Raw genomic sequence first — 21,560 nt, 5'->3', positions numbered from 1 at the left:
CAGAGGAGAGCCATTGAATCAATTAACCGAATAATCAATTATCTGGACACAATGGTGCCTGCCCAGCTCATTCAGATAATCTAGGTTCCTCTGTATTGTCATCCCATTTCTCCCCCTCAGTCGAAACAAAATGATCAGAGACATAGTATAGTTTTACTTCCTTCATCTTTATTCCAGGCCTGGAGGGAGAGAGAACGATCGTCCATGTGCGCAGGGACATGAGTTTTCTGTCTTCTCTCTTGAACAACATGAACAAATGAATTATATAATAATTTTACAGGCAGGAGCATATTAATTGGGTGACCGTTACAATCGAGTGTCAGTAGCAAACATTAAGTCATCTGGTGTTACACATTGAATGCTCTTGACTGGCTTCACATAATGAATACTTTCACCTTGTTAAACTGACCCTACATACTAAATGCTTCCAATTTGTTAAATGGCTCTACGTATTGAATGCTTTTCCACCTTGTTAACCCATTACCCATGCCCCCAGCACCCCATTGTTAACTGCAAGTTTTTAACTGATCTGGGTCATGTTCAGCTGAACCTCTCTTGTTTCATTAAACTTAACTCTTTCCCTGCTCATACCTGAAATGCATTCTCAAGGAGACAGGTGCATTTGAGCCTGATTGGGCAAGTAATGTGGTCTCACTAACCACCTGTTCAAAATAAGCATAGAATGCTTTGAGAGCGTCAAAGAGGGATGTAATTCTGCCCATTATTCCATTCTGTTTCATTATGTAGCTTGATATATTGTGTAAGCCTTGCCACAAATGATGGGTGTCCATGTGGTAAGTTTGGATCTCTAGCTTCGTCTGGTATTGCTTTTTGGTGTCTCTAATGGCCTTATGTTGGTCGTACATGAATTTCCTGTAAAGGTCAGGCTCGTGTGACTTGAACATTTCACACCTGGACTTCAGATTAACTTCTTTGGCAGGCAGATTTCTACAAACTTGCTAATGAAGTCTGTAACAGTAGTGGTGTACTTATTTAGGTTGGCTGCTGAATTCTCAAATGTGGCACAGTCCACTGATTCCAAGCAGTCCTGCAGAAGTTCTTCTGCTGCCTCAGACCAGCACTGTATTACTTCCTGTAATCGAACATTCATCTGTTCTAATTCTATTTTCCAGCAGTTTGCCCACAACCTTCTATGCAATGGTGTTTTAAATGCTCATCTAAATTGCTCTTAAGTATCTTGAGGGCTCCTGCTTCTACCACCCTCCTGGAGGAGGAGGGGGGAACAATTTGCTCAAATCCACTTAAACTTTCTACCCCTTACCATAATGTTAGGTTCTTTTCCTGAAGTTTCACACGAGATGCAATTCACACACACCAACTTCTACAAACGGTTAAAGTTTAATAAAGCTTGTATAAGCTAGGTGACCCCCTTTTTGACCCTCTTCGCAGGCAAGTCAAAGTGAGGCCCTGAACAACGAAAACACATCTCCTTTTATACAAGTCAGTTGGCTATACCTACAGATACTCTGGCCAATCCCCCATAGTCACATGCAATTCAAGACAACCCCCAGTCACATGTTACCCCAGGTACAGTGGTAGAATGAGGTCGAAAGAGATTGATAGTTTAATTTGTTGATAGTAGGGGAATAGTTGCAAATGACTGTAATTGGGATGTGAGTGATTCACACTCTTGCATGAATGTCATCCCCACCCACTTCCAGAATGTTCAGCTTTGCAGTATATTATATTAATGTTCAGAGAGAGATTCCCATTTAATCTTTTAACATTACAATAAAACCATGCCCCTGGTTATTCACCCCTCTACTAAAGGTAAACGTTTATCCTGATTTGTGCTCCTGAGAACTTTGTACACCTCAGTCAGATCCAGCCCTCAACCCTCTGCTCTAAGGAAAATAATCCCACTCTGCCTAGACTCTGCATAGCTGAACTGCTCTTGCCTAGGCATCATCCTGGTGAAGCTGTTCTGCACCCTCGCTATGGCAATCTCATTCTTCCTATAGGATGGTGACCAGAACTGCACACAATAATGAGCAATGGTCTAACTAGGTAGAATTGAAGGAGATACAATCCTCCAGATGGATCTATAAATGGTGATGAATTCCAGTTAAGTTCAAAAGAGATAGATACTAAGAGATAAAACTACAGAGTAGAAGTACACTTGAAAATATTGACAGGTGTAGATATTAGTTTGAGACACCTCTGTAGCAGTGGGGTCCTGAACTTGGGATTCCTGGCCTAGAGGTAAGGATACTACCACACTACCACAAGAACTCAGATATGTTGCAACACATCTCGGTTGAGTGGTCTTGAACCCGCATCTTTTGGCCCAGAGGTCGGGGGCACCATCACTGAACCATAAAAGACTTAACAGCATACTCTGCCCTTCATTAAATATCTTTGAGTGTAGCTTGGAAGACGTTTCATTAGTCCATTTTAGAAAATAAGAAATATGAAAGTGAGCTAGTTTAAAAGTCAGAGGATATCTGTTTAAATCTGTAATGGCTGGTTTTTAGTTTATTTCAAACTTACAAAACTTATGCAGTCCAAAATTGTAATTGTTGCTTGGTTGCACTCGTTAAAATCTATTAAATTTGAACAGTAATTAAAATTGCTCATGGTTCTGTCAGGATGTGCTTTTTCAAGACTGAGAAAAATGTATATTGCCTAATCTTTATACAAAGGAATTCAAATATTTCAGCAATACTGGTATAAACTCAGAAGGGCAGTGTCCAATATTTAAAGTAATTATTACTTGAAGTCGAAACATTGAAAGGTAGTGAAATAAAACAAACAGATACAAGATGTAAATGGATTTGATAAAAATAACTTGGGCAATTGTTGTGACCTTCCAAAAACCTTCTCATTGCAGCATCTTTTCTCAGATTTGTATGACTTTAACCCTTTGATTAAAGTTTTAGATACTAGTGAGCTACTCATGATATTGGCTGATGTCAACTGGTGAATGTTTTTATGTGCATGCAACAAGGTAATAAAGAGTTAGAAGTGAAGCACAATTTCCGATTGCAATGTGACAATAAAGTTGAGCAGAAAATACTGACTTTTCCTTTTTTTTTTCTTTCTATCTCTACCATATTCTTTGTCCACCCCATTTTTTTCTTTCACTTTTACTTTCTGTAAATAATTTGAAGTGAAATGGACTATTTTAGTTTAAATTTTATGGTATAGATTATTCAATTTAGTTGACTAGAGTGACACAAAAGTCAGATTCCCTGTAAAGGTAATATACTTTTTTGATCTAATAACTGGAGGCACCTGTACCCTTACCAATAGAAAGTAAGTGCAGATTTAACAAACAACTAGCTGACTACAAAATGAAAACTCATCAACAAACTGCATTTTCAGATTATGCCTAAATATAACTCGTACATCAAAATTATCTGCCTGCAAGACATAGGCAAAAGTGAGGACTGTAGATGCTGGAAACCAGAGTCTAGATTAGAGTGGTGCTGGAAAAGCACAGCAGGTCAGGCAGCATCCGAGGAGCAGGAAAATCGACATTTTGGGCAAAAGCCCTTGATCAGGGCTTCATCAGAGTTCCTGATGAAGGACTTTTGCCCGAAACATCGATTTTCCTGCTCCTAGGGTGCTGTCTGACCTGCTGTGCTTTTCCAGCACCACTCTAATCTAGTGCCTGCAAGACATATCCAGCCTAGACATTGCACTTTCAAATGAAAGTTTGTTGAAATAAAAATGGGTGGAGTTGGTAATGAAACAGTCTTAGAAGATGCCATAGTACATTGCTTTTCAATAACTATGCCTGTAGTGTTGGGTGCATTAGTTAGGTGTAAATGTAGGGGAATGGGTCTGTGTGGGTTGCTCTTCCGAGGGCTGGTGTGGACCTGTTGGGCCAAAGGGCCTGTTTCCACGCTGTAGGGAATCTAATCTAATCTAATCTGCATATTCTCTTCTGTGGGCAAGAATAATTTCTAATGGCAGCATTCTGATTTAGTTTTGGGTAACAAATGCATTTTTAAATTTCTTTTGAACGTTTGTATGCATGTTAATTGCAAATAGTAAACACTGAAAATACTTAGCAAATCTGGCAGCATTTGTGGACAGAGAAATGGGATTATACCATTTCACGTTCACCCTTTGTCATGACTTTATTAAAGCTAGTGAAGAGTCATCAAGCTCAAAGGTTAACTCAGTCCCACTCTTCTCACATGTATCAGATCTGAGTGATTCCTGTACTTTTAGATTGTAAATTTTCAGCATGGTATTTTGTGTTTTTAATTATTTGTTCATGGGATATGAGATGGGCCAGAATTTATTGTTCATCCCTTTTTGCCCTTTAACTTGATAGGACATTTCAGGGTTAGGTCTGGAGTCATATGTGGGCCAGACCAGAAAAGGATGGCAGATTTCCTTCCCCAAAGAGCATGAATGAACCAGATGGGATATTTACAACAATTGGCTGTGATTACATAGTGGTCATTAGACTAATTCTTAATTCAAGATTTTAATTTGATTAAAATTTCACAGTCTGTCATATTAGGATTTGGGCCCATGTCTCCAAAAACTGTGGGAAAATGGGATTAGAATAGTTGGTGCTTGTTTTCAACTAGTGTGGACTGGTGGGCTGAAGGGCATTTTTCATTGTTGCAGACCTCAATGTCTCTAGCATTTGTTTGGGACACTAGTGGATCATTAATCTGTTGACATCACCATGGTACTAATGCCTTTTTGTTGTATATATTGATAAACTCCAAACCTCTTTAAAATGAGAGAGAAAATCTTAACCTACTAAGTCTATTCTCTTTAAGAATGTGGCGCAGTATAATTTTAACATGTTTATTCAAGTCTCTTGCCTAGTATTGCATTTGAGTGAAATATCAATCAAAGATTGACTGTATTCAGTAATTTCAAAATGTTATTGTGACCATGACTGGATATGGTCTGAAGTTTTTTTTCATTATACGATTTAATGTGAAAACAGAACATGTATGCAATAATAAAAGAATTACACATGAATTTTCTCATTTTTGCGTGAATGCTCAATACTAAATTGTTATCAAACATTTTTGTTTCAGTTAATTTGTAACTGAATAATATATTCACTCCAGTGACTGGGAATTTGCAGTAAGTCAGGGGGCTCCACAGTGATCAGTCAGCTGTCTGGTCACTCATCCACTGAATTAATTGTCCAATTCAGTTGGGGATAAGCCATTGTCAGTCCTGGGGGTCAGCTCATTGGGGTGTATAAGGAGCCACTACTATGATAGGCTAGTGTGGGAAGTCAGTTGTGGGGATTGGAGGCATCATGCTGGCATTCTGAAGGTGCAGTGATTGTTAAATCGAGACAAGGGATGTAAGACAATAGTGCATCACTTACTGAGGGAGTGGGTTGTTCGTCAACTGTCACAACCACTCTGGCTTCAGCAGGACAGTGCAGCATGTTGGTTGACATAGCTAAGCTGCAAGACTAGAAATCAAGGGATAATATTGGGAGATGAAAGCCTAAGTGAAATTAACAAGGGAACATTGAAGTTTGGTGAGACTACTTGATTACCAGGCTGAGCATGCAACCTGCATTGACAAGCAAATCCTGAATTGCCCTCCTTCTTCTTGTGAATTGTAAATGTGCAATGGAAATTGCAATGGAGAAAGTAGGTAAGAACTTTCAAAAATTGATTGGGTAAAGGGATGGCTGGAAAATGAGAGGCCTTCAAAAATGAGATAATGAGAGTTCAGAGACAGTATGTTCCTCTTCGGGTGAAAGGAAAGGCTGGTAGGAATGCAGAATGACTAAAGAAATTGTGATTTTGGTTAAGAAAAAGAAGGAAGCACATGTCAGGTATAGACAGCAGAGATCGAGTGAATCCTTAGACTACAAAGGCAGTAGAAGTATACCTAAGAGGGAAAACAGGAGGGAAAAAAGGGAACATGAGATAGCTTTGGTAAATAGGTTAAGGGCATTCCAAAGGGATTTTATAAATACATTGAGGACAAAAGTGTAATTAGGGAGAGACTAGGACCCCTCAAAGATCAGCAAGGCAGTCCATGTGTGGAAATGCAAGAGATGGGGGAGATTCTAAACAAGTATTTTGCATCTGTGTTTACTGTGGAGAAGGATATAGAAGATGAAAGAATGTGGGGAAATGAATAACCACATCTTGAAAAATGCCCATATTACAGAGGAGGTGCTGAACATCTTAAAATGCATAGAAGTGGATAAATCCCCAGGACTTGATCAGGTGTACCCGAGAACTCTGTGAGAAGCTAGGCAAGTGATTGCTGGGCCCCTTGATGGGATATTTACATCATCAGTAGTCACATGTGAGGTGCCGGAAGACTGGAGGTTGACTAACGTGTTGCAACCTTTTAAGATCGGTGCTAGAGAAAAGCCAGGGAACTATAGACCGGTGAGCCTGACATCAGTGGTGGACAAGTTGTTGGAGGGAATCCTGAGGGACAGGAGTTACATGTATTTGGATAGGCAAGGACTGATTAGGGATAGTCATCATGGTTTTGTGCATGTGAAATCATGTCTCACAAACTTGATTGAGTTTTTTGAAAAAGTAACCAAGAGGATTGATGAGGGCAGAGCGGTGGATGTGATCTATGTGGACTTCAGTACGGTGTTCAACAAGGTTCCTCATAGACTGGTTAGCCAGTTAGATCACATGGAATACAGGGAAAACTTGTATTTCACTTCAAAGGGATTTTATAAGTACATTGAGGACAAAAGTGTAACTAGCGAGAGACTAGGACCCCTCAAAGATCAGCAAGGCAGCCTATGTATGGAACTCCAGGAGATGGGGCCACTTGGATACAGATCTGGCTCGAAGTTAGAAGATAGAGGGTGGTGGTGGAGGGTTGCTTTTCAGACTGGAGACCTGTGACCAGTGATGTGCCACTAGGCTCAGGGCTTTTCGTCACTTATAAATGATTTGAATGTGAACGTTAGAGGTATATTCAGTAAATTTGCAGATGGCACCAAAATTGGAGGTGCAGTGGACAGTGATGAAGGTTACCTTTGGGTACACTGGGATCTTGATCAGATGAGCCGCTGTGCCGAGAAGTGGCAAATGGAGTTTAATTTAGATAAATGTGAGATGTTGCATTTTGGTAAGACCAATCAGGCAGGACTTGTACACTTAATGGTAGGTCTTGGGGAGTGTTGCTGAACAAAGAGATCTTGGAGGGTTGCCCAGTGACTCAGTGGTTGGCACTGCTGCCTCAAAGTGCCAGGGACCTGGGTTCAGTTCCAGCCTCAGGTGACTGTGTGGAGCTTGCATATTCTCCCTGTGTCGGCGTGGATTTGCTCCGGTCTCCCCCCACAATCCAAAGATGTGTAGGTCAGATGAATTGGCAATGACAAATTATCCACAGTGTTAGGTGCATTAGTCAGGGGTAAATATAGAGTAGGGGATTGGGTCTGAGTGGGTTACTCTTTGGAGGGTCGGTGTGGACTTGTTGGGCCAAAGGAACTGTTTCCACTACTGGAGGGAATCTAATCTAATCTAATCTACAGATTCATAGTTCCTTGAAAGTGGAGTCTCAGGTAGATAGGAGAGTGAAGAAGGCATTTAGTATGCCTTTCTTTATTTGCTAGAACATTAACCATAGGAGTTGGGAGGTCATGCTGTGGCTGTACAGGACATTGGTTAGACCACGTTTGGAATATTGTGTGCAATTCTGGTCTCCCTCCTAGCAGAAGGATGTGGTGAAGATTGAAAGGGTTCAGAAAAGATTTACAAGGATGTTGCCAGGATTGGAGAGTTTGAGTTATAGCGAGAGGCTGAATATGCTGGGCTATTTTCCCTGGGGTGTTGGAGGCTGAGGGCCGACCTTTTTATAGAGGTTTATAAAATCATGAGGGGCATGGATAGGGTAAATAGACAAGGTCTTTTCCCTGGGTTGGGGGTGGAGGAAGGGGAGTCCAGTACTAAAGGGCATGAGTTTAGGGTGAGAGGGAAAAGATTTAAAAGGAACCTCAGGAGCAACTTTTTCACGCAGAGGATAAGACCATAAGACATAGGAGTGGAAGTAAGGCCATTCGGCCATCGAGTCCACTCCACCATTTAATCATGGCTGATAGGCATTTCAACTCCACTTACCCGCACTCTCTCCGTAGCCCTTAATTCCTTGCGAGATCAAGAGTTGATGGTGCATGTATGAAATGAGCTGCCAGAGGAAGTGGTGGAGGCTGGTACAATTACAACATTTAACAGGCATCTGCATGGGTGTTTGATTAGGAAAGGTTTAAAGGAATATGGGCCAAGTGCTGGCAAATAGGACTGGATTAATTTAAGATATCTGGTCAGCGTGTACATGTTGAACTGAAGAGTCTGTTCCTTGCTGTACATCTCTATGACTAGATGCAACCACATCTGGAATGGACAGAGGAGATGGTTATTCTTCTGTACCAGCACATGTGCTCCACTTATGGTGACATAAGGCCTTTCAAGGGGAAATTGTATAAATGGGGCATGAAGCTGATTTAAGAATCAAAAAATTGTACAGTGTGGAAAAGGGTAGTGTGACTCATTGAATTATACCAATCCTTCGGAAAGCTTTCCACCCAGACCCAGCTTCCAACCCTATCCCTGTAACTCCATAGCTACCATGGATAACCCATCTAGCCTGCACATCCTTGGATGTAATGGGGCTATTTGCTAAGGCTAGTCTACCTGACCTGTACAACATCTGTCTCCCCTTGAACTGTAAGTATTCACCAACATGTTATTATATTCAGGGCTGCTTTGCACATATTAGAAGCAGGTCCCCTATATCAAAGATCCATTCAGAGTCATTCTATTGCCCTTATTGTTCGAGTCCTCCATGTCCCTCTCTGCTAAAGCACTAAAGTGTGGTCATGACTGCTGACATTGCCAAGAACATGATCTTTTGTGATCATAGATTTATTGGAACCGTGTCCAATGAATCTAGTCACAGCAGAAGTCGTCATTATTATGGCAGCAGAGTTATGAAGATTCAGATAAATGGAGGAGCAATTGTGCCAGCGATTCCTGTAGCAGCAAGAACCTCCAGTGGTTGCCAAACAGCCTCTCATTATGAAGTCACAGCTGAAAGTCCTCTCAGGATGCAGAGAAGGTGCAGGAGCTCCGGACATATCATCATCTGCTATTTTGTCCAGATGGACAGAGAATGTCCCAGGACAAAGTATGCTAACTACTGATGTGCATCTGTTGCCTGAAAGGATGGTTGGTCATCCTGTTAGCAGTGCAGTTCATGGTAGATCACTGCTTTGTATCATTTTTCCATGATGAGGTCAATGCTGCAGCGCAAACAGTAATCAGTCTTATCATACTGTGCTGCTTGCTTCAGATGAGCCAGGTGCATTGCTTCAGACTAAGGAGATCCTGGAATACTGTCACAGAACTATGCCAACAGTTAGTGTGGGATCTGTGACCTGTACTGTGTGGCCATTAAAGTGACAGTTGTACTAAACATTCAAGGTATTGTCTGCTTTAAAAACTTACTGATACCCTATGTGGAATCTCATAGTCTTCAACCCACGAATGTATCAAGACTGCTTCCAGTGTAATTTATGGTAGAGCTCTCAGTTTTGTATCATTTTCCCATGACTAGGTCAGTGCTGCAGCTCAGGCAGTAGGCTTTGATAACTAGTTGGCTTGCCCTAGGTTCAGCGTGCTATAGACTGTACACACAACTCATTGAGAGTACGATATCATAAGGCAGCTGACTTCTTGATCAGAAAAGGATTCCATTCCATCAATCTACAAGTCATCCATGGTAATCTATATCTGATTAAAGGATGTGCAAATGAAGCAAGGGTTTGTGAGAAAAATCTTTTTTCACACAGTAAGTTGTTAGGGTATGGAGTGCATTCCCTAGAAATTTGGTGGAGCCAAGCTTCATTGAGGCATTCAAGAGAGCATTGGGTGGTTATTTGGATAATAATGGCATACCTAGATGTATGGTAAAAGCCTGAAATTATACTACTGAATAGAGCAGGTGTAGGCATAATGGGCGAAATGACCTCCTTCTGTACCATAATAGTTCTGTGATCTGAGAAGTCTGTGCAATGTACTCTGATGCCTGTATCCTCGAGAACTTGTTCTTGCTTTGTTTCAAGGACTGAATTTCTTACAAGGGTAGTTACTATATGATGGTTGCCTTCTGAAGTCATGGCATATGACTCCATTACACAGCCTCCTTGATTGAGGCCGAGCATAGCTGCATTTCAGCTCATTCTTCCACCACTTATGCAGCAGACTATCGTCTGACAGATCAGGTTGGTGGAATCTTGCAGTACTGACATGATAGAGTGCAGTGTTGGGCATAACAAGCCAAACAGGATTTAATTAACACCGGATTCTAATAGAACTGGGCACAGTGATCATTGACTGCAAGTTTGTGGTCGCATGAAAGACGAACTGATACTATCATTCTCAGAAACGAACATAGCTTTTTTTAGTTTTTTGCCTTAGCCTTTGCCATTGTCCGATTAAAGTGAAGATCTTCAACCGTTTGAAGGCTTTCAAGTATGTGATGCTCTGTGTTGAACACTAAGGTAATATAATGCTACGTGGTGTTACGGAAAGAGTAGAAATCTTTAGGACAGGATTCTAAGATGGTATGACATAAAGATAGTTAACCTGATGCTTGTAGTTGCTGTTACAGTGATTGTTGATAAGACACATAATGATGTATGATAACAATACATATGTGAAAGTGAGTTTGTGTTAGAAATAAGATGTCACCCATACCACCCTCTGAAGCATTTGTATTTAGTTCCCCTCCTCCAATGTGCACTGTGAAGAGCAACTCCTATTTTGTTCCTGCTGGTATGGCTGACTTTAAATATGGTGCCATGATGTCCGCATAGTGGCATGTACTTCCATTTTTGCTCACTGAATGGTTGCATGAATGGAGTACCATAGAGGCATAGTGTATGCATAATCAGGTGAGCAGTAGAGAATTGTGTTGGAGAAAGAAGCTCTAGCTCACAAGAGAAGTCCTTCATGAAAGTTCCTGAACTTGGCATTCAGTCGAGTTTTGGTGAACTTCAGTCCCACATTACTGTTTTGTGGAAATGAATTTCTTCTTCTTCATCAAAAAAGCAACTTTTCTGTTTGCTGTCAATATCACTATTATTACTGTCCTCAAATTGGCTGTCACATTTCCTGCATTAAAACTATGACTACCAATGTAACGTCTGATGTATTTTCACATATGGCTGTTCTGCAAAGACCATACTATGTGCATAGATCTTAAAAGGAATCTTACCCTCCTGTTGACTGTTTGTTTTCTGTGCACCAGCCTTATGGTTGCTGCAGGACTTGCATCTATATTGTTAGAGGGAAACTTGGCGACTATACTTAAGTTCCTTAACTGTAAAACACATGCCTTCCTGTGATTGTGAAAGGCACTCTATAAATGCAAGTCATTTTCTTGTTTTGTTTTCCATCTTGTTTTTGATAATTAATTCTGAAGTTTTAAGGTTTACCTTGTCTTATTTTAATTGATCCTCAGCGACATATTTATGTGTTGTCTTTGTCCTACAGCTGTTTCACTATGAGTTACACAGAAAAACCAGATGAAATTACTAAAGATGAATGGATGGAAAAACTCAATAACTTGCACATCCAAAGAGCTGACATGAATCGTCTTATAATGAATTATCTAGTTACAGGTAAGACTGATGCAAAAGATAACATAGAGATAATATAAATAATAATAAGAGCCCTTAATAACCCAGTATTGCAGGCAGAATTTTAGGAACAAATCTATTTTGCCAAAAAAGAACCTTCATCTGAAGTGGATTAATTTTCCTAGTTTTGAGACCTTGCAAGAAATTGCTTCAAGGAAAGGTTTATATTTTGTAAAAACTAACTTGAAATAAACTGTTCAAATAATGAAAATGGATAAAATGGTAATATGTCAGAATTTGTGAACAGGCAGGTTAATGTTTTGTGTGTAAAGGTGTTTATTTTCTAACTATGTTTAACTGTCAATGCCTATTTTATATAATGCAATATTAAGGGTCATTTCTATTGCATATTTATAAATGATATTTCATCATCAGATAGATAATATCTTTAAGGTATGGAGGATAGAGGAATAGAGTACAAAAGCAAGGATGTTTACATCTTTATAAGCCACTTGTTGGGCCACAGGTGGAGTTGTGTTCAATTCTGAGTGCCAGAAAGATTAGGAAGGATTTTGAGATGTGAGAAGTTCTGAAAGCAACTTGTCAGACCACACCAGGGACTTAAGATCTATGAGTTAATCAGAGAAGCTGGGATTGATCTCCTTGGAGCAGAATTGATTAAAGGGAGATTCGATGGACATGTTCAAAATCTTCAAAGGGTTTTGGTTGGTTTTTGAGAAAAGCTTTTTGTAACTGATCAGAGTTAAGTACTTGGCAAAAGAGTTAGAGGCAAGACAATTTTTTTAAATGATGCACGTTGTGCACTGGAATGCATTGCCTGAAGCAGTGATGGAAGTGTATTCAGTGTTCACTTTCAAAAGGAAATTGGATAAATAAGGAAAAAATAGAGGGCTGTAGGGATAGAATGGAACTAATTGGACAGTTTTTCAGAGGCACAGGTCTCCTATGCAGTATTTTTTTATGATTCCCTAAATGATTGGACTTTAAATTGATTATATGAGTTAGCTGAATCAAAATAATGCATTTTTTTTTTTATTGGTCAGTCAAATTAAGATTTTTTGTACATTGAAAATTTAAGTTAAGTCAGTGGGCACTTAAATATCATAACCATGCTAATTTTTATCAAAGACTTGAGGGTGTAATTCAGTAATTGCTCTTGGTTTTTCTGTTGTGACTTTATCAATGGTATCAGAAGTTTGAACAATTTAAAACAGTACTCGTGACTACGTTTTTTTGCTGCAGCCCTGCAGAGTATTGCAAAATAGCAATACAGCTATTCTGCAAACATTTGTAACTATTACGTTGGAGAAACATATGATATTGAGAAAACTCTTGACGTAATTATGCCAATTTGTCTTAGCATCTGCCCATAAACTGTAGACACCACAACAGTAAAGTACAGTGGATGCTGGAAATGTTCAGCAGATCTGGCAGCATCTATGGTCAGAAAAGTTTAGTTACGTGTAAAGTAAGTGTCTTTTTATCAGTTTGAAATTATTATGAAAGGTCAGTGACAAGGAATGTTAGTTAACTCTGTAAAGAGGTTGCCAAACCTGAATGGTAAAAGCTACTTGTGTTATGCTACATTTTGTTTTGCTGGAAAGGTTGCAATCAAGTCGAAGTCATCTGCAGTGAGTTCAACTTAATTTTATAATAGCAACATATTCAGAATTCTAAGATTAAACATTCAGAATATGTACTGCATTTCAGTTTGTGCATCTTTGATATTTTGTTTTACAGTTAACATTGGGCCTAAGCCAAAATATGGTCCATTTTATAGGAGATAAAATGATCAGGCACACAAATGGATGTTGCCGTTATTTCAAATGTTCTAGAAGTTGTGCACCTTTCTTGGATTGGCCAACAATACTTTTTGTTGCATTGTTTTAAGTGTGGGCATAACATCAGTCAGTAGTGTAGGTAGGATGAGTTTACAAAACTTAATGTCACATTCATCAAGAAGAAAGAAAAAGTAATGAAGGATTTAAGATGGAATGGGAAAGAACCTAATGTTACTATGAATCTAGATCATCTTGGGGTTATTAAGTTAAAGTTTAATTGAAGACCTACCAGAAATTCTTTGATAGTTTTGTTTTAAATTGCAGAAATGGGACAGACTATTGATGCACTAGTGAGGGATTTGGAAATGAGGTCAGCCATCACGTAGTCAGTAGCACATGTCCTGTTTTGTATTTTATGGTTATGCAGTGATTGGATGTGTATGGAAACACTATATTCATGTTAAGCATTCTTTCAAAGTGTTGTGTGTGATGTGGATTAAATTTAATGGTATGGAAAACTATGAAAGTTTGATTTTTCACTTCATGTGAAATTTTAAGGAATAATAAAATATTTTGTGAGAAGTTTCCAGGATAATTTACGGTTTACCTGCTAATACAATTATAATTTAATGTATGATTTGTTTCAGAAGGATTTAAGGAAGCAGCAGAAAAATTTAGAGTGGAATCAGGGATTGAGCCCAGTGTTGACTTGGACACCCTTGATGAACGTATTAAAATTCGTGAGGTGATACTTAATGGACAAATTCAAGAGGCGATTGCACTAATCAATAGTCTGCATCCAGAGCTTTTGGATACAAATCGTTATCTTTATTTCCACTTACAGGTAGGGAAATCTTGACATTCAGATGTTAAAAAGGGGAGTGTTGGTGGGGTCAAAATCTAGGTCCTATTTATTTATAAATTATAAGTAGCATTTGATGAACAATTGCTTAAAACACATATTTGAAAGTTTGACTTGTGTGTATATATACAGCCATAATTCAGACCATAATAGGCATCATAAAATTTATTTTTACGTATAGTTATGACGCTGTTTAACTTCTTCATGCATGTAAACTATTCACCTCATCGCCAACCCCCTTTTCTCAAATTCTTGGAAGTGTTCATTGCCTCCCAAACCTTTGTCTACATTCATACAATTCTATGTACAAATTCCTCCAAGCAGATTTTCTGGCCAAAGACTGCAACAGTACTTAAAGTCATAAATGCTGTTTCTTATAATAGTAGACATGATAAACTTTTCGGTTTCATCCTTCTCACTCTATCTTCAGCAGGAAAATGTGATACCTGGGCCCATATCCTCAGTGCGAGAATGGAAAGAGCATTGATTGAAGGAGCAGTGGCTGTGGAAGACAGGAAAGTTTTCATTAGAGGAGCAGTGAACTTAGCTGATCAAGTTTGAAGTTGTGGGGGGAAGGGGTTGTGTATCTAGAAGTGAGTATGAGTGGAATGCGAGGACTTAGATACTGCCACAGAATCTAGGAGACACTGCTAAAAGGTTGTGATTGGGTGGGGATGTTGGAAAATTCCATTGTGGCTGGTTTTCTCGTGCGGGGGGGGGGGGGTTCTGTGGAGCACTTGCTGCCAATATTGGATTACAGCCAGGTTTAGGATTGCTCCCTACTGAGCAGCATTCGATAGCTTGTGATTCAATCTGGAGCAGGATGGCCCAGAAAGACTAACAAAAGTTATATATACGTAGTGAACACAGCTCATCATATCCATGTGAACACATAAATACATTGGATGAAGTAAATGGATTTAATCTCAATGCATGCTTCATGATTTCTGACCTGCAGGTTTATGAAGAAAGTTGGGTTATTTATCATAGGGCACGGTTACTAAACACCTACTTTTAAAACTGGCAGGGCAGCACATATAAAAAGGAAACTGCATTTGAGTTGAAGCTATGTGGATGAACAAATTAATTTCATTTCATTATTTGCTGAAATTAGTGGATTTTTAAGATTGTGCTAAACCAAGTTGTGTTAACCCTTCCTACTGCTGTCACATTTCATCATCTCTCCTGAAAATGTGAACTCTTGTGTCAGGACAGGTGTGGCATCCATGAGAGGAATAAGAATGTGACTGGACGAAGAGTTATGATGGATATGGAAACAAGTGAAATCAGTGATCAAAGAGTTTTGACAGGACATAGGCATGTAAAGAGAGACTTGAGATGAGTGGGAGCTGGAAGAAAATGAGACCGGGACAGGCTGGGGCTGGAGGAGAGCATTAGATGGGATGGATGGGAGCTGGAGAAGAGGGAGAACATCAGTAAGGTGGTCATCAACCGGGTGTTGATGGCTTAGTGATATTATCGCTAGACTATTAATCCAGAAACTCAACTAATGTTCTGGGGACTTGGGTTCAAATCCCACCATGGCAGATATTAGAATTTGAATTCAATAAAAACGTTTTGGATTTTAGAGTCTTATGATGACCATGAAACCATTGTTGATTGTCAGGAAAAATCCATATGGTTCATTAATGTCCGTTAGGAAAGGAAATCTGCTATCCTTACCTGGTCTTACCTGATGTGAATCCAGACCCACAGCAATGTGGTTAGTTCTTAACTGCCTTCTGGGCAATTAAGGATGAGCAATAAATGCTGGACTAAGCAGCGACGCCCTCATCCTGTGAGTGAATTAAAAAAAATCTGTGCTATCAGGTGACACTTACTGAGCCAATAAGAATTAGGGACAAGAGATAGCTCTGTACTGGATAGCATCATATCTACAACAAAGGAAGACGGTTATGATTGTTGGAAGTCAGTCATTTCAGCTCCAGGAGATGACTGCAGAGGTTCCTCAGGAGAATGTCCAATGTTACATCATCATCAGTTGATTTGTCACTTTATCTTCCCTCCATCATAAGGTCAGAAGTGGAGATGTTCACTTTTGACTACAGTGTTCAACAACATTTGTGACCAATTGAAGTAGTCCGTATCCAAATGCAGTAAGACCTAAATAGTTTTGGCTGATGAGTGATGAATAACAAGTGGCAAGAAATGACAATGTCTAACAATTAAACCATTGTCCTCGACATTCAATAGAACCACCATCACTGAAGTCCCAATATCAACATCACCAGTGACCAGAAATTGAATTGGACGAGGCATAGGTATTCTCTGGCGAAAAGAGCAAGTAAAAGGCTGGGAATCCTGCATCAAATAACTCACCGAAACCTGTCCACCATCTACAAGGCAAAAGTTAGGAGAGTAATGGAATACGGAATTCCCCAATTGTCTGGATGATTGCAGCTCTAACAACACGTCAAGAGGTATGACACCATCCCAGACAAATCAGCCTTCTTGACTGGCACCGCATCCACAAATATTCACTCCCTCCTCCACTGATGCTGCAATAGCAGCAATGTGTACTGTCCTGAAAATGTATTGCAGAAATTCACCAATGCTTCTGAGACAATATTTTCCAAATTATTGACCACTACCAGCTAGAAAGATGACAGTAGCAGATACATAGGGATGCCACTTCCTGCAAGTTCCCGTCTGAGCCAGTTGCCATTCTCACTTAGCAACCTTGAAGAAATGGAAATATGTTTTCAGTGTTTCTAGACCCAGTAACTGCAACATTCATGAAAGCAGCTCACCCATATCATCTTGAGGACAATCGGGGATGGGCAATAAATGCTGGCCCAGAGTGATGTAAATATTCTGCTGTTGTGGTTGTGTGGGTATGTTTGCCGAGCCAGGAAGTTGATTTGCAGACATTTTGTTCCCTGTCTAGGTGACATCTTCAGTGCTTTGGAGCATTCTGTAAAGCACTGCTGTACTCTCTCTTCTGGAATCTATTTGGTTCTGTTTCTGCTGCTTCTGGTTGCTGGTTCCAGTTGTTCATTGTAGTGGCTGGTATATTGGGTCTATGTCAAGGTGCTCGTTGATGGAGTCCATGTCTGAGTGTCCTGCTTCTAGAAATTCTCTGACTGTCCTCTGTTTAGCTTGTCCTATGATCATTGTGTTGTCTCAGTCAAATTTGTGGTCCTTGTCATCTGTGTATGAATACGAGGGACAGCTGGTCATGGCGTTTAGTGACTAGTTGGTGTTCATGGATGCGGATTGCTAGTTGTCTGCCTGTTTGCCCTATATCGTGTTTCATGCAGTTTTTGCATGAAATCTCCTAAATTACATTAGTCCTGCACATGATTAGGTAAAGGGTCTTTTGCCCGTGAAAGTTGTCCGAGTGTGGCTGTCTGTTTCTGGGCTGTTCGGAGAGGTCTGGCTGTAAATTCTGAGTTTGTTTATGTAAGGTAGCGTAGCTAGTGAGTTAGGTCGTGGCATGTCCTCATTGTGTTGTTTGTCTGTTAGGTATCTGTGGATGAAGTTGCGGGGATATCCGTTCTTGGTGAATACTCTGTAGAGGTGTTGTTCTTCCTTTCGTTGGCCGGGAGTGCTGCAGCCTGTTGTAGCTCTTTTGAACAGGGGCCGAATGCAGCTTCTCTTGTATGTGTTTGGGTGGTTGCTGTTGTAATTCAGAACCTGGTCAGTGTGTGTGGCTTTTCTGTACACTTTTGTGGTGCGTTCACCATTTTGTATTCTTTCTACCGTTACATCCAGGAATGAAGTTGATTGTTGGTTTCCTCCTGTCTCGTAAATCTGATCCCTATGAGTGTGATGTTGATAATCCAGTGCGTATTCTCGATTTTGGATCTCTTAACGATAACAAAATTGTCATCTACATATCTGATCCAGAGTTTGGGTTGGATTTGTGGTAGGGCTGTTTGTTCCAATCTTTGCATCACTGCCTCTTCTATGAGCCCAGAGATGAGTGAGCCCATAGGTGTTCCATTGATCTGTTTGTATATTTGGATGTTGAATGGGAAGAGTGTCGTCAAGCACAGCTTTAGTAGTTTGAGCGTACCGTCCTTGTTGTTAGGTTCTCTGTCGTGTTGTCTGTTCTGCTTGTCCAAGAGGTTGGCTATTGTCTGTCTGGCTAGAGTTTTGCCAATTGAATCAAACAGTGCAGTTACATCAAATGAAACCAATGCTTTGTCCTTGTCTATGTTTATGTTCATAATGTTGTCAAGGAATTCCTGTGATGATTGTATAGAGTGTTTGGATCCATTAATAAGATGTTTTCATTTTTGCTGGATTTCTTTTGCCAGTTTATGCGATGACGCCCCTGGGAGTGTCATGATGGGTCTAACTGGTATGTCTGATTTGTGTGCTTAGAGTAATCCGTAAAATCTTGCAGTGTTGATGATTTCTGGTTTCATTCTTTGTAGGTCAATCCTGGCTATAAGTCTGTTTTTTTAAAGGTTCCGTAGTGTGTTGTTTATTCTGTTGGTTAGTTGTGGCATGGGGTCACACTCCCTCTATATAGGTAGGTGTCAGTATCTGCAAGTAGTGTCTTTGTCTGAATATGTTTCTTGATCTTGTCCATTAAACTGTCATTCTGCCGTAATCCGCTCGTACTATGATTATGTTCTTGTCATTTTTGAGTGTTTTTTGGGCTTCTCTCTCTCTTTGGTGTTGAGGTTGTTCGTTTGTCTTTTTTTTGTTCGTTTGTCTTTTTTTTGTTCGTTTGTCTGACTTTGCTGTATCTCTTCAATTACTCCATTAGTTCTGAGCGGACATTCTAGTGCAGCTAGGAAGTCTGTTGTTTTTGCATCTTTGTGATTGTAGTTGAGGTCCTTGGCTAGTATGGCCTTTTTTTGTGTCTGTAAGCTTTAGAAAAGTTTCTAACCCAGGTGTCTGTCGTGTTGTCTTCTCCTTTGTTGGTTAGCTTAGTCGTTTTGTCTTGTAGTGACATTCTCTTTCTGTATGTAGTTCTGTTCTGTCCTATGGTGATAGCCTGTTTGATTATCATGGTCCACTTCTGATTTGTTGTTTTTGAAATTAACAATTTTGGCGCACAATTTCTTGTTTGTACCTCTGTGGTCTGTTGTGTGCATCCATAATCATAACCCTGGTCTTCCTGAGACCATTTTGTCTGACTGTTTCCCTGGCTTAGAAGTATGACACTCATCCACAGACTTCATCAACAAGCACATTGACCTGAACACAATATACTGGCCACAACAATGAACAATTGGAACCGACAACCGGAAGCAGCAGGAATTGAACCAAATAAATTCTATAAGAGGCAATACAGCTGCACTTCACAGGAGGCTCCAAAGCACTGAAGATGTCACCTAGACAGGGACAAAACATCTGCAAATCAACTTTTCAGCTTGGCAAACATGCCCACAACTGTGACAAACAGTACCCAAGCTACAAATCTTTACACAGACCTTGAATATTCTGCTGTGTTGGTGCTTTATAAATGCACGTTTGCACGTTATACAAAATGGAGTAGGGAAGTTTTGGTAAATCTGTGCAAGACACTAGTTGACAATGGCTGGAATACTGCAAACAGTTTTGGATCTGCTATCTAAGGAATGTTATATTGGCATTGGAAGCAGTTCAGAGAAAGTTCACCTGGTATAGAAGGATTGCTTTATAAGGAGAGGTTGACTATTTTGGGCCTGAACTCAATGAAGTTTAGAAGAATAAGTGGTGACGTTATTGAAAATTCTGCATTCCTAGGGGGCTTGATGTGGAGTGGTTGTTTTCCTTTGCGGGAGAGTCTAGGACCAGAGGGTATCATCTCAAAAGAAAAGGTTGCCTAGTTAGAACGGAATTGAGGAATATTCTTCCTTACAGGATGATGAATTGGCGAAATCTTTCCCATAGACGGCTGTAGTTGATGGGTCGTGAAGTGTGTTCAAAGCTGAGAAGTTTTTACTCCATAAGTGGATTAAAAGTTGTGGGGAAAAGACAGGAAAATGGATTTGAGGATTTTCAGATTAGTCACAATCTCCGTGGTCTTGTGGTCTAACCTTACTGGATGGAATCCAAATTGCATGAAAGTAAACAAAAAAAGGGATTAATCAGTGATCTGTACACTTGGCTAGAAAAACAATTCTGAAATCTGAGTGTAGAGATGAAATAGACTTGGGCTATTAAGATTAGCCTGATAGGATTGCGAGTAAGCCATTCAGTCCCTTGACTTTGCTACTCATTCATCATCAATAAAATTTAGCTCTGACCAGAAAATTGAACAATTTCCTTTGGTCTGCATGTCTCAGCCAAATCAAGATCAAGTCTATTTTTTTAAAAAAAGTAACTGGTTGAAGAGAATCTTTAAATAGAATGTAGGTGGGTCAGTAAAACGTTTGCTGAATAGTTGGCAGTAGCATTGGTAAACTGTCATTTTATTTTTCATTGAAATCCGATTAAGAAGAATTAATTATTACCGTATCTGCCTGATCTTCAGTAAAACTTTCTTTTAATTACAGTAGATATTTAATGGTGCATTAATAGTAAATATTTGTGGAGAAGAATAACTTTATTGCTCCTTCTCCATTGGAATCCTCTAGCGTCTGAACAGGTTCAAAACAAATCTGAGCAGTCTATTTGTTGGTGCTTCTGGATCATCAGTCAAAAATGCTTGCATACTGCTAGTAATCGTCTTGAGAAAAGCTGTAAGAATGAATTGATGAAGTAGTTGCCAATGTTAAGACATTGACATTAAAGACACATTGGAATGTAGTAGAGAAAAGTCTTACTTTTCATGTGGCAATTTGACATGAGTTTTAATGTTTGTACTAACTTTCTAAATTTGTGCAAAAATCCACTGGAAGAATACTATTTTACAGATCAAATATTTATATGACTACAAAATTGAAAGTAGTATTTCATTTTTGTTTCATCAAAATAAGATGCTGAGAAGGATGGAGGTACCAATTAATATATTTGCATGACAAGATGTTGAAGAATGCGAAGGAGGCAGTTATCTGACCTAGTAGTGGATTAGATGTGCCTTCTGAACTTTTGGAGGTTAGATAATGGAAAGTGTTTCTGTTGACATCATGATTTGAGGAAATGGCAGAGATCATTCTGGAGGTTGATTGAGTAGGGGTTCAGAGAACCCTGTTGTGGATTGAGGCTATGTAGGATTGGGAAATGTTTCTTTCCACAGATGGTCCCAAACCTGAATATTTCCATAACTTCTGTTGTTTTTATCTTCTGTTTCTGTGTCTTGACTTTGACTGTTCCTTCAATAGGCATTGACCTAGTGGTATTATCACTGGACTGTTAATCCAGAGACCTTGATAATGTTTTGGGGACCCAAGTTTAAATCTCACCATGA

The 21,560-nt window shown here is 39.7% G+C and overlaps 1 protein-coding gene and 1 long non-coding RNA gene across 4 annotated transcripts in view; one reads left to right on the top strand and one right to left on the bottom strand.

Annotated features, from left to right (window-relative positions):
• Positions 1 to 21,560, top strand: part of LOC122560133 (glucose-induced degradation protein 8 homolog) — a 42,727-nt gene that overhangs the window by 13,367 nt on the left and 7,800 nt on the right. The window contains exons 2-3 of one of the 2 annotated variants that reach the window (XM_043710416.2): positions 11,499 to 11,626; positions 14,037 to 14,230. In XM_043710416.2, the coding sequence (XP_043566351.1) occupies positions 11,509 to 11,626; positions 14,037 to 14,230 (312 nt within the window). In that variant the 5' untranslated portion in view covers positions 11,499 to 11,508. Of the gene's footprint in view, positions 1 to 11,498; positions 11,627 to 14,033; positions 14,231 to 21,560 lie in introns of both variants that reach the window. The other variant, XM_043710415.2, reaches the window with a different exon arrangement.
• The window catches only part of LOC148147641 (uncharacterized), a 34,860-nt gene continuing 27,698 nt past the window's right edge, over positions 14,399 to 21,560 (bottom strand). Inside the window, exons 2-3 of one of the 2 annotated variants that reach the window (XR_015759572.1) lie at positions 15,932 to 16,044; positions 14,399 to 14,750 (exon numbers count right to left, since the gene is read on the bottom strand). This is a non-coding gene — a long non-coding RNA (uncharacterized LOC148147641). The remainder of the gene's footprint in view (positions 14,751 to 15,931; positions 16,045 to 21,560) is intronic. The other variant, XR_015759571.1, reaches the window with a different exon arrangement.

This window comes from Chiloscyllium plagiosum, unplaced genomic scaffold, assembly GCF_037043375.1.
Source record: "Chiloscyllium plagiosum isolate Xiang-an unplaced genomic scaffold, Cpla_swu_hap1 HiC_scaffold_15, whole genome shotgun sequence".
Lineage (NCBI taxonomy): Eukaryota > Metazoa > Chordata > Chondrichthyes > Orectolobiformes > Hemiscylliidae > Chiloscyllium > Chiloscyllium plagiosum.
The sequence above is the reverse complement of the archived record's forward strand: the minus strand, read 5'-3'. Positions and strand labels throughout refer to the sequence as shown.